Source organism: Parasteatoda tepidariorum, chromosome 10, assembly GCF_043381705.1.
Source record: "Parasteatoda tepidariorum isolate YZ-2023 chromosome 10, CAS_Ptep_4.0, whole genome shotgun sequence".
Taxonomy (NCBI): Eukaryota; Metazoa; Arthropoda; class Arachnida; order Araneae; family Theridiidae; genus Parasteatoda; species Parasteatoda tepidariorum.
In genome coordinates, this window is record NC_092213.1 from 68,977,568 (window position 1) to 68,990,875 (window position 13,308).

General features: G+C 34.4%; 2 protein-coding genes across 4 annotated transcripts in view; both read right to left on the minus strand.

The window, feature by feature from the left end:
- LOC107448691 (uncharacterized) overlaps positions 1–13,308 on the minus strand; it is a 189,668-nt gene that overhangs the window by 93,230 nt on the left and 83,130 nt on the right. The window lies entirely within an intron of this gene.
- The window catches only part of LOC107448680 (junctophilin), a 101,277-nt gene that overhangs the window by 40,522 nt on the left and 47,447 nt on the right, over positions 1–13,308 (minus strand). For all 3 annotated transcript variants that reach the window (XM_043044709.2, XM_043044710.2, XM_071186062.1), the window contains exons 4-6: positions 8,557–8,834; positions 3,842–4,134; positions 1,589–1,807 (exon numbers count right to left, since the gene is read on the minus strand). In XM_043044709.2, the coding sequence (XP_042900643.1) occupies positions 1,589–1,807; positions 3,842–4,134; positions 8,557–8,834 (790 nt within the window). The remainder of the gene's footprint in view (positions 1–1,588; positions 1,808–3,841; positions 4,135–8,556; positions 8,835–13,308) is intronic.

The following is a 13,308-nucleotide window of genomic DNA, read 5'->3' on the forward strand; positions in this document are numbered from 1 at the left end:
TGCCAGATTACAAAATATGAAAACAAAAGATGAAAACAAAAGCGCAAATTGAGTGTAACAAAAGGGTTCTAAAGTGTCGTTCTTACTGCACTGCTGAAGTGATTTGTTATTCTGAGTTTTGATTTGTTAGTTACCAAGGATGGGCCCGAAATGGATGTGCACAAGGTAATATTATACTGGATAATTTTAAAAATTGATCATAAATAGTTTTAGAAGATAGATGTTTATTTAAGAAAAAATATAAAATAGAAAAGAGAAACATAAATTGCCTGCTTTGCAAATAATTTTAGCCGCGGATTTGCACGATATGGATTAGTACATAGAAAAATTATTTAAATTATCAAAGAAAAAATTTTAATAGATAATTTTAAACACGGATTTGCCCGAAATGGATTTGCACATGGAAAAATTAACAAAGAAAAAATTTTAGCAGATAATTTTAACCACGGATTTGCCCGAAATGGATTTGCACATGGAATTGTATAAATTAATAAAGAAATTTTTAGCAAACAATTTATCCACGGATTTGCCCGAAATGGATTTGCACATGGAAAAACTGTATAGATTAACAAGGGAAATTATTTAGCAAAGGAATTTTTAGTAAATAATTCTAACCACGGATTTGCCCGAAATGGATTTGCACATGGAAAGATTAACAAAGAAAAAATTTTAGTACATAATTATAGCCACGGATTTGCCCGAAATGGATTTGCACATGGAAAAATTACATAAATTAACAAAGAAATTATTTAGTAAATAATTTTGGCAATGAATTTTGGCCTGAAATGGATTTGCACATGGGAAAATCATAAAAATTAACAAAAAAATGTTTAGAAAATATATCCACCAAAATATACGATTAATTCAATGATTTTATATAAAATTTTATTACATTAGTTGGGTATCCATTGTTTTTTATCAAATTTTGAAAGAGTTTATCGATTTGTTTTTTGGATAAATAAATATTACTACATATTCTTTTAATTCTGTTCATTTCATTAAAAGTGGTATTTAAATAGATGCTCCTAGAAACATTAGAATTCCAAGAACATTAGAATATACATCGGATCTATAATCTTCCGGAATTTCCCCTAGATAATAGTGCAATATGCAGACACATTTTAATGCCTACATGGAAATTGTAGCGTTTTGGTGTTTTTCAAATTTTTTTTTTTAATAGACGCTCTTTTGGATATTTCGAAAATGTGGCTTATTATTATATTATCACAAGCCTCCACACGGTATTTTATAAGCAGTCTGCGCAGACTATTTAAAAATTGAACCAGTTGCGCGCATGAATCCAAATTCTTTTTTAAATGTAATTGATAAAGGTGATTGATTTTATCATATATATATTTGAGAATTGAATCTGTAGTGTTTGACGAGTAAGTAAGACAAACCAAAAATTAAGCAAATTTTTAGACATATATTTGCTACCACTTTCTAATTTATAATAGATTTTCTATTAAACGGCTTTTACGGAAACTCGTGCGCCTTTATAGTGATCTGATCAGACTACCTATAAAAAACCGTGTGGAGGCTTTTAGTTATATAATAAATTCGAGCTTGTAAAAAACCAAAGGCATACCTTGATATCGCAATGTCAGCCTTTTGTAGAGCTATCTGAGAGGCCCTGTGGGAAGCATTGACTGCTGCATCTATCCTTTCCTTGAACTTAGCAGATCTCAACATGAATAGATGTTTCTTTTTGCCAGATGACACTAGGACATTGTTCTTGTATTTACCCTCCTCCCTTGTTCCGTCCTTGAGTGTCGTCACCCCGTAGCCATATTTCTTGTTGTTGTACCTAAACATAAATAAAATACTAATTTGCAAAAATCACACGTAAAAGATGAAAATACAAAAATTCTGGTATCAATGGTAACTCATTGGATGCAGCACTCCCCTAGCAGCAAAATAACTTGGGCTCTCATTTGACCAATATTCACGAATCTAGGCTCAATAAGGGTTCAGAGGGCGGTTATTTTCCCGATATTGGGCCTGCATAGAATTGTCCTATTCACCCGTTATTTTACAGTCTCTTTACAACCAATACAGGCCCTATATAAAATTGTCAGATTCCCTCGATATTTTCTATTTATTTTCTATTAATTTTTTATATTTTTGGGTTTCTCTCTCCAAGTAACACGAATGCTGGTTAGTTCGATCAAAAATATGGGTAGGTTAGTTTGTTCCAATGTTTGATCTAGGAGTTCCCCTGTCTTCTGCGTTGGGATCAAAATCACAAGGAAACGAAGTTGAACATTGAGAGTCGTCAAAGCAGGTTAGCAGTTCAAAGCTGGTTATAAGCGCCGGAAATTTATCAAACACTTCTCAGTTTGGGTGCAATGAAAAGAAGTCCTACAATATTTTCTTGATTAAGAGATACTTTGACAAAATTTTTTATTAAGCACCGCAGTGTGTTTCGTTGCAAGCCTCGTTATCACCGAGTTAAGCAGTTTATCAAGATAAGAGGGGTATGAGTCTATCAATAGTCAAGTCCGAGCCGTGTATTTTTGAACCCAATCCAGAAGACAAGAAAACTCGCAAATCAACCATTAAGACTCACTCACTTTCGAAGGTTTTTTTTCTGGAGCTAAGCTGACCAACTTTTGCGTGATATGCAGATGAAAACCACGAAAACCTCCCACAGTTAGCTTGACGTCAAGGAGACGATCCACCAATGAGGATATTTTTTGTCAGCATTGTGGTTGGAAAGAGCCAGATGAACTATAGAAATTGACCAGCCTTTGCTGGTATTCAAACAAGAGCATACCTGCCAACTTTTAATCCCTTCCATTATTATTTTTCCCAGTGGTATGAAAATGGAATTAAAACTTCAATTTTAAGCAAACAAATACGTTTTATTTGAGAAAACTTAAGTTAACAACCAAGACAGTAACGCATATTAATATAAGTGCTTAATTTTTGTAAGAATAGTGGTGATCAATATCATTTAAAAATTAAGATTATAAACGAAAAAATAGTATATAATTACTACCACTTTAAATATGAAAATAAAATCTTCCGGAAAATTCGGAAGAGTAGGCAGGTATGCTAGAGTCGTCACATTGAGAGGCAAATACTCTGTATTCCGAAACTTTCCTGCTCTTGTTAACGCTATTCAATGAATCTTGTAAGTTAATTAAAATTAAAAAATGTACATAAAAACTTAAAATTGTTGTGTAAACTTTTAAAAACATTGATAGCATTTTAAGATTTTAATCCGTTATTAAAAATGCAAATCAAAATATGTTTAGTACCAAAAACATACGTTTTGGGCATAATGAATTGTATATAATATTCTAAAATAGCTTAAAAATTTATATTTTTATATACAATTATATTGTATTATTATATGTTAAATAAAATTATATATTATTATACATTATATAATTATATACAATTATACATTATTACATATTAAATAAAATTATATATATTATATAATTATATGCAATTGGGTATACATTATTATTATATTTAACATATAATATCCATTCTAGGATATTATAGTATAGCGTGATTGAATTTTCCTGGAGTAGCCCACCCCGTGGCGATTTTTTGTAACCTCGCCAAGCGATTTTTTGAAATCTCGAAGAACTAGGTTTCTGGAAGATATTTCGGGAAGATATATTGCAACTTTATTGCAAGTTTTTTTTAATTTTATTTTATTAAAAATATTTTAATAATTTAAACTGTTTTTTAATAATAAAAAAATAACTTTGATCCAAGACATAATCGCCAACTTTCCTAGATTTCAAAAAGTCGCCAAGAGGTGGGCTATTCTCGGATTTTATCCACTTTTTGTTCTAATGGCTAAAAAAAAATGGAGACTTACCACTCTCCTTCGTATTTCAATCCATCGGATCGTTCTGCAATTCCGAAACCGCATCTCCTGTCGTTTTTCCACTCCCCCAAGTATGTCTCAGTGACGGCAGTATCGCAAAGTTCATCCTGACTCACGAAGCTCACGTTGCTGTCCGTATGGATAGACCCACCTTGGCTGTGGGCCACCCCCGAGTGACTCGACTCAGAGCTCGCAGAACTCAGATTAGAACCCGAGCTCCGGATCGAGCTCACTCCCCGGCGGTCGATGTCCTCTGTACTTCTCTGCTTCTTGATCTTGAGGCCCTGAGAATGAACAAATATTCTTATTAAGAATCATACTTGCAATCACAAGTATGACTCTTAAATCATACTGTTGCAGGAGATAATTCAAGTGGCAGCAAAATAACAGTTAAGATAAACAGAAGTGTTTTATTTTCGTTTGCTTTTAACCCATCCCGGACTGTTGAAGCAAAAAGGCATTTATTAGTGTTATAAAAAATGACTTTATTAAAAGAGGCATAAAAAAGAATAGAAGAATGTGTACAAATATTATCACAATGAATCATAGTTGCCAACTCTGGAGATATTTAAAGTGGTAACATAATAACAGTTAAGGTGAACATAAATGTTTCATTTTCGTTTGCACTTAACCTATTCTGAATTGCTAAATATTTTGTAGTGCTTTTAAAGAGTGCTTTGATGAAAGAAGGCACATAAGAATTAAGGACTATGTACTAATATCATTGCAAAGAATCATAGTTGCCAACAATATAAATATTTAAAATGATTCTTGAATTAAATGAAATTTTAAATCAAATTTACAATACAATTTTATATTAAAACAAAAAGTTTTCGAAAAAACGTAGAAAGGTGGCAAAACTTGCTTTCTATTAAAAACCATTTAATTTTTAAAACATCAACGTGTGCTGATTCAGAATTGATATAGGTATTTATTTTTGCAATATATTATTGTATACAGAACTAAGTTTGTTCTATAAAATAAATCCTATTAATGAAACAGCTGCTCAACTATTTAATTCTTTTTATTAAAATTAACCGTCCTTTTAAAAGGACACTACATTTAATAGTCCGAGAAGCAGTTTCGTGACAGCTGTTTTTGATGAAATAATTTGTTTAAATTAAATTAACGCTCATATATTACTTAAATTAAATAGTAAGAAAAAACAGTTTCGTAAAAAAATGCATTGGGTGATATAAGCTCACCGGACAAAAAATTAGTCACCCTAGTGCGCAAACACCGATGAATCCTTAGGCTTCGTTAGATGACGCAGTGGTCAAGTGACGTGCTCAACTGCATGCACACTGCTTCAACCTGATCAAAGACAAGTAGCTATCAGTGAGATATTTTTGTTTGAAGCGGAAATTGTGTGTAAATATGGGTAAGAGTAAAGATGTGATAGAGTGGTAAAAAGGGGCAATTGTGTTTGGCCGTGCCAATGGTCATATGGTGAATAAAGTTTCTGAATTTCTGGGGGTTTCAAAGCTGACTGTTCAACGCGTCTACAAGCAGTGGTGTAATATACGTGGTCACGAAAGACGCCGTCAGAATTGTGGTCGGAAAAAGATCCTGCATGAAAGTGACCGGAGACGCGTTTCACGACTTTTCAATCAAAATCGCTTTCAAACTAGACAGGAATTACTTCAGTTACTAAATTAAGATCGATCCCAGTCTTTTAGTGAGAAAAAATTGCGAATGGAGCTGCATGCAATGAACATATGGAGTCGAACATCTCGTAAGAGGTCATTGCTCGCACTCGCACGTAAAGCTGCGCGACTTCAGTGGGCTAGAAGTCACCGAACATGGGCAGTTGCTGACTGGCAGAATGTAATATGGTCTGAAGAATCACGTTTTTGCATTTATTCAAAAGATGCACGTCTGCAAGTGCAACGCAGACCAGATGAAGCATTTCATCCTGACTGTGTGCAATCATAGGTTCAAGCCGGAGGTGGGTCTGTCATGACTTATTTTCTTATGACGTGTTTTTCTTATTATGGATTGGGCTCCTAACTGAGGGGGCCACTAACATGATCCAACATATTTATTTGAAAGTTCTGGATAATTAGGAGTTGCCTTTCAGTCACCCTCTTCATGTAAAGTGTGTTGTTGATACCCCTATTTTTCAAGATGACAACAGCAAAGTTCATGGGGAAGGAAGTATATGTCACTGGTTTCATGAACACTCAGACACTCAATTACATCTCGGCTGGCCAGCAAAATCACCTGACTTGAGCCCTATTGAAAATTTGTGCGACATGTTGGAACAACGGGTAAAACGCCAAAATCAGCATTCTCACAATTTGGTGAATTTGCGCGATCAAATCCTCAACGAGGGGCTTAAACTGGATTCGACGTACTTGCAAAACCTTGTGGGCTCACTTCTTAACCGAATCCAGGCGGTCATCAAATCTAAAGACGGTGTTACACGTTATTAAATGATCTTTTTCATGATTTCTCTAAGGGTGACAAATTTTTTGTCNTGCGCGACTTCAGTGGGCTAGAAGTCACCGAACATGGGCAGTTGCTGACTGGCAGAATGTAATATGGTCTGAAGAATCACGTTTTTGCATTTATTCAAAAGAAGCACGTCTGCAAGTGCAACGCAGACCAGATGAAGCATTTCATCCTGACTGTGTGCAAGCATAGGTTCAAGCCGGAGGTGGGTCTGTCATGACTTGGGGGTGTTTTTCTTATTATGGATTGGGCTCCTAACTGAGGGGGCCACTAACATGATCCAACATATTTATTTGAAAGTTCTGGACAATTAGGAGTTGCCCTTCAGTCACCCTCTTCATGTAAAGTGTGTTGTTGATACCCCTATTTTTCAAGATGACAACAGCAAAGTTCATGGGGAAGGACTGGTTTTATGAACACTCAGACACTCAATTACATCTCGACTGGCCAGCAAAATCACCTGACTTGAACCCCATTGAAAATTTGTGCGACATGTTGGAATAACGGGTAAAACGCCAAAATCAGCATTCTCACAATTTGGTGAATTTGCGCGATCAAATCCTCAACGGGGCTTAAACTGGATTCGTCGTACTTGCAAAACCTTGTGGGCTCACTTCCTAACCGAATCCAGGCGGTCATCAAATCTAAAGACGGCGTTACACGTTATTAAATGATCTTTTTCATGATTTCTCTAAGGGTGACAAATTTTTTGTCTGGTGAGCTTATAATGCAAGTTTAAATTAGCTTTTAACCAGCAAAGTTACAGCAGAATTTATCTGAATTACCATTTCAGAGTTGCCAGCTCTGAAATTCTATCTTACTGCAAAACCAGGGATGTCGTGTGTGACTAAAAATGTAAAGAATAGTAAAAATCTATTAAATAATCTAATAACTAATAAATAGAAAAAATCTATTAAAATAAGCAAATTTTTCTAGCAGATGCCAGTTTGCTGTTGAAAGAGAATGCTAGAATGTTTCCGTTTGAAATATGAATAATTTGAAATGTAAGTCATGATGATAGCTTTCATTGAATAATTAAATAATTTAAATAAATAAAAATGAATTAAGTCTAAACTACTTCTTACATTTTTAATGGTCCATGACACCCTGCAATACTTATACTTGTAGTGAAAAAACAAGTAAGTGTGTTCAGAATTTTGTCAGCACATAAAAATTTCATAATATCAGGATATCTTTGAATTGTTTAAATGTCGTGGTAGTCAAAATCATTTTAACTCAAATACTAAAATATAAAATGAACTACAACTTTAAATATTTAAGGAGAGTCTCCGGTTAAAAGCCGAAGTTGGCAGGTTTGCCATTTACGAAGATTAAGTTTAATTCTTCATTACTCCTAAAAACCATGTCACTGGTAGTTACTCCTAAAAACCATGTCACTGCCACGGTTTTGGGAGGAAAAAACTTAAAGGAATAAAAATATATCTCTTAACTCGTAGTTACAGCAACAATTCTTTTAATCAAAATATCTTTACAAATTCTTCATGGCAGGAGTTTTTCTATTGTTTCGAAAAAAATGGAGCGTTCTTCTTTCTTCTTTTTTATAAATAGGAAATGAACGTCCACTGCTATTTCGGGAAAGTTGTGTCCCTTGTTTATTATCCAGCATTTTACTTCATACTATAACCAGCGTTCAAAGCAGCAGCTTTATCGTTAGAATACAACCTAGAAAACAATGTAACTCATCTATCAAGCCCTGTACAAACTCCTAGAAGCAGACATTTTTCTGGCAAGAATAAGCCACTAAAATTTATCCTAAATTGGGGTGAGTCAGTACCAATCTGACGTTTGGAGAATTATCGGTCCCCAATTTCAGCATGGCCTTACATAAGTAGATAGGGGGATTGACCACCACAGGCTCTAGCGTAGACTCACAGGGAAGAATATTTCGCAAAAAGCGTATAGTTTGTCTAAAGTAAGAACTCACCAAGTCTTTCATCTGGACCAGTAGCGGTGACTATGACAACTTAGGTATAACTATTTCAAGTAGGGGTGTGGGGTCACTGTTTAGGACAAGTTTGGCTTGGGTCTGCGATAGAAAGGTAATATTTTTCTCCAGTCTATTATGTTAGCTTTAGAGTGCAGAGTAACTACCCTTTCTGAAATGCACTATTCTTGTTTCCACAGCAGCAGACGGCCTCAGACTTTATGGCGGGGAGAGTTCTTACCATAGACAAACTATATATGTTGGAGGGCATATGGGTAGTTAAAAATATCACGCTTGTAGTCGTTACCTGCAAGATGGACTTCTTGAGATTGGTGGACTTCTCTACGAGGGATCGTCTTCGGGCAGGTGGTTCGTCACTCCGGGATTTGAGAACAAATCCTCCCCGGAAGTCGTCGATTTTTCGATCTCGATCGCTGGCGGGATCCGCTTGTTCGCTCGCTGGGATCGACTGCAGGGACCCACGGACACTCTTCGGACGGTAGTGGGAGGCCAGTCCGAAGTTCGCACTTGTCCGCACTCCGTAACCGTGACGCATGCCTCGCATCCACTGACCCTGGAAAGTACCTGAAGAAGCAAATCAAATCGAATATTATTAATAAGAATAAAATTTCAGAACGAAACTTAGACTACAGAATTAAGTCAAATAGTGTGTGAGTTCACGTAAGAATTTTTATAGCTTTATAGGACTTAACCCGTTTTGTCCCGACTTTATATATTGAAANTTAGGTCATCAAAATCCGGGCTCTAATTATGACTGTTAAAATTAATTAAGTTCGTATTATTATTCTAGTTTAGGTGTCATTTCCTTTTGCGTTGGTGGATTTGCAAATATCCGTACTTATCACTTTTTCATCATATGTTTTTCATATTTAGAACACTTTTGAGACTAGGTATTAATTTCTTCGTGACGGGCGAGTCATATATGCATTTTCAGGGTGTCGATAATCAGGGTAAAAAAGATAAAACTGGTAGCCAAACTATTTTTATAGCAATTTATTTGTGGCCTGGGTAATAGTACTTTGCTTTATTTAATTCACCACTACTTAGTTCAAATTAAAAATTGAACAGTTACACTTTTAACACACAAGGATTGGATGTGCTAGATTTAAAGTGAAAGCAAAAATAAGTTTGTCAAATTAGCTGTGTCTTAACTTAAGTTACCACTTTTTATTTTTTACTATCCTGATTCCGAATCCGTACGAATACATTTACATAGCTGCCAACTCTTTCGCTTTTCCCGGAAGATTTTATTTCCTTATTTAAAGTGGCAGCGAAATTCATGTTATTCCGCTAAACTTTTTGAATTATTATAATAATTATAAATTAGTTTGACCACCACTACATATAAATGATTACAACAAATATATTAAAGCATATTAGTCATAACGAGAGCCAATTTCTACCTAATAACCAACATAATAGCCAATTTCAACCTTTTAAAATATAAATATATATTTTGAGGAAGATAGTTTTTCGGTAATTGTTTTACTACCACTTGGAAAATTCATTTTCGAAAAGAGTGAATGTTGGCAGGTATGCATTTATGACTCGCCAGTACCGAAAAGGTCAATGGGTTTATATATCTTCACGCGGTTTTAAAATTATGCTTTTGTGTTTCATTATAATCCACTTTGATTAAACTATTAATGTCCACAATTGTATTACCACTTTTTATCCCATAAAGATATTTCAGAGCGATGAAAAAAAGTCCCCCTCTGCACAAAATGGGCTATCCTAGAACATCATGGTTAAAGGACTAACATCAACGTTCTTTGTTAAAATATTTATTTTAACCGTTTAATCGTTTAATGTTAATCACTTCTTGACAAAACAAAGTTGTTCAACCAAATGCTATCATTACGAGATACACATTAAAAATAATCAATGGACACATGCTTTCTTTTTTATTAACTTTATTGACCGTTCGTAGAATAAACAACAGATGGGCTCTGGCAAATCGATATTATGTCTTTTGAAAGTGTATTGTTATTATAAGCTTTTGGCGTAATAAATTTGAGACACTGCTTACTTCATCGATAATCGCTTGCGATAAATTTTATTCGAAAGAAAAACGGTTTTAGTTTTGGGAACATTGTAAATGCACCCTCCTCTTTTACATGTACATAACCCTCCAACAGAATTTAGGAAGTAGCAGGAAATATTTTCTCTAGTAATAGAAAAGGTAATATATCAGTATTTTTAAAAAAAGTTAGAATTAAAAGAATTTTATCCTCCACTACATACGAATAAATTGTACAGATATATAAAAAAGTCAAAGTAATATAGCCGTAATAATGCCTATGCACAAAGTGTAGTTACGACTATTACTGGTTATAATGGTTATGTACGTTAATTAGTAATAGCACTTTTGCATTAAGTCTAGTGTGTCTGGAATAGCCTGGTTGATAGGGCGGTGGACTCGTGTTCGTGAGAACGGGACTTCGAATCCCACGGCCGAAGAAACCCCACGTATTAAATGGTGACTAGGTGCACGTTAAATCTGTCGGGGTCACAATGTCCTCTAAATTACCATACAAAACAATACTTGATCCATGAGTTCCCTTGTCTTCTGGATTGGGTTCAAAATTACAAGGCTACTGAGTCTAACATTAGTAGTCGTAAATCCAAAAATTGGGTCGGCTGTTCAACGACGGTTATAAAATAAGATAAAAATACCTCTGGGGTACTAAATTGGGGATTGATCGTTCTCTGGTTCAAGTCAAAATTACGATTTGTGGATAAGAAAAAGGGTCCACCCTGTAAAACGGGCAGTGACGAGTGTATGTGGTTGAATTATTGTTGTGTTTAGTATAATGTATGTGGTTAGTATAATTGGATATAGATGGCGCCACTGAAAAACAAGAAATGCACCTTCTGCCTTATATTAGCTTGGTTTCCTTAAGTTTCCAGAGGTTTTGCTGCGTTTACTAGTCTCATCACACCAGAACACGAACAAAATGGCGTTTTATATGAATGTAGGTGTGTCAAATAACTTGAAATCAACTTTACGATAAACGAATCATACATTAAATTAAAAAAAAAAAATTATGAATTTTTTTGCCTTGTATAATTTAGTTAAGCGATAACTATTAGAGGATTATGATTATTTTGTCATTAATTATGATTTTTTGCAGCAACATAGTCTTTACAGCTTAACTTATATCTGGAGATGAGCAGCACATCTAACTTTATTTAAATTTTGAATTAATTTTTGAATAGCTAATTAAATTGTAAATTTGTGGCTTTTTTAACGATTTTTTTTTATTCACGGCAAAAACTAGTCACTGAGAATTTGTAATTTGCAGCAGATATGTAGGGGAGAGTGGGGCCAATCGTAACAGGGTACGATTGTAACAGAGCAAAAATTTCGAGTGTCGGGTTCTAGATTTGGTTCCTAGGTGGCGCACAAGATGTATTTAATAAATCTACATATACACCCCTGCTGGCATCCATTTTTATGTACTTTTGAAAGAGTTGCATCACAAAAGATATTTTCCCGCTACATAAGTACTTTTTTTGGTATTAGAATATTATATTGTAACAAAGTAATTTTGTTTAAGGAAATAAAAATTATTCACCGAATGTGTAAGTGGACACCTTAATTAACATTTCAAAAATAAAGATTAGTTTTGTTAATTAACTAGCATTGTTTTTAACAAATNGTGACTAGGTGCACGTTAAATCTGTCGAGATCACAATGTCCTTTAAATTACCATACGAAACAATACTTGATCCATGAGTTCCCTTGTCTTCTGGATTGGGTTCAAAATTACAAGGCTACTGAGTCGAACATTAGTAGTCGTAAACCCAAAAATTGGGTCGGCTGTTCAACGACGGTTATAAAATAAGATGAAAATACCTCTGGGGTACTAAATTGGGGATTGATCATTCTCTGGTTCAAGTCAAAATTACGATTTGTGGATGAGAAAAAGTGTCCACCCTGTAAAACGGGCTGTGACGAGTGTATGTGGTTGAATTATTGTTGTGTTTAGTATAATGTATGTGGTTAGTATAATTGGATATAGATGGCGCCACTGAAAAACAAGAAATGCACCTTCTGAGTTATATTAGCTTGGTTTCCTTAAGTTTCCAGAGGTTTTGCTGCGTTTGCTAGTCTCATCACACCAGAACACGAACAAAGTGGCGTTTTATATGAATGAAGGTGTGTCAAATAACTTGAAATCAACTTTACGATAAAACGAATCATACATTAAGTTAAAAAGATTTCTTTACATTAATTTTTTTGCCCTGTATGATTTTGTTAAGCGAAAACTATTAGAGGATTATGATTATTGTCATTAATTATGATTTTTTGCAGCAACACAGTCTTTACAGCTTAACTTATATCTGGAGATAAGCAGCACATCTAACTTCATTTAAATTTTAAATTAATTTTTGAATAGCTAATTAAATTGTAAATTTGCGGCTTTTTCAGAATTTTTTTTTTTTTGATTCGCGGCAAAAACTAGTCGCTGTGAGAGTTGTAATTTGTATCAGATATGTACTCTATACCTGGAAACTTCAACTATTTTAGCCTTTCTTTAAACTTTAAATTAGTTTTGGAGTTATTGCATTTTAAAGTTAGCTATTTCATTTTTCTTTTTGATGAAATTCATTCAAGTCCCAAAATGTTAGCATGATTATACAGTCAGCTGCTTTCATTTATAAAATTAAAGTTGTTAGGGGTTTCAATGTTAATATTCATGTAAATGAATGAAGTTTGTTTAATATTATCTCTAAATGTTCGAAGTTTCATAATTCTCCCTCTGATTTATTTTCTATGTCCTCATAAAACAACCTTCTGACATAGGAAAATCATGCCAATATGCAACATGCATATGATTTTAGCAGTTTTTTTCCCTTTTACCGCGGGTAATAATAGCCACGGTGAGTGCAGGGTCACGAGTCACGAGTCACGAAGTACCTTAAAAAGCCTTTATAGTGACTGTAAATTTAACACGTTCACGCCGGGGTGACCCACCGGTGGGCCACGCTAGATTTTCTCATCTTGGCAGCGCACCGGAGTAAAAACTAGTAT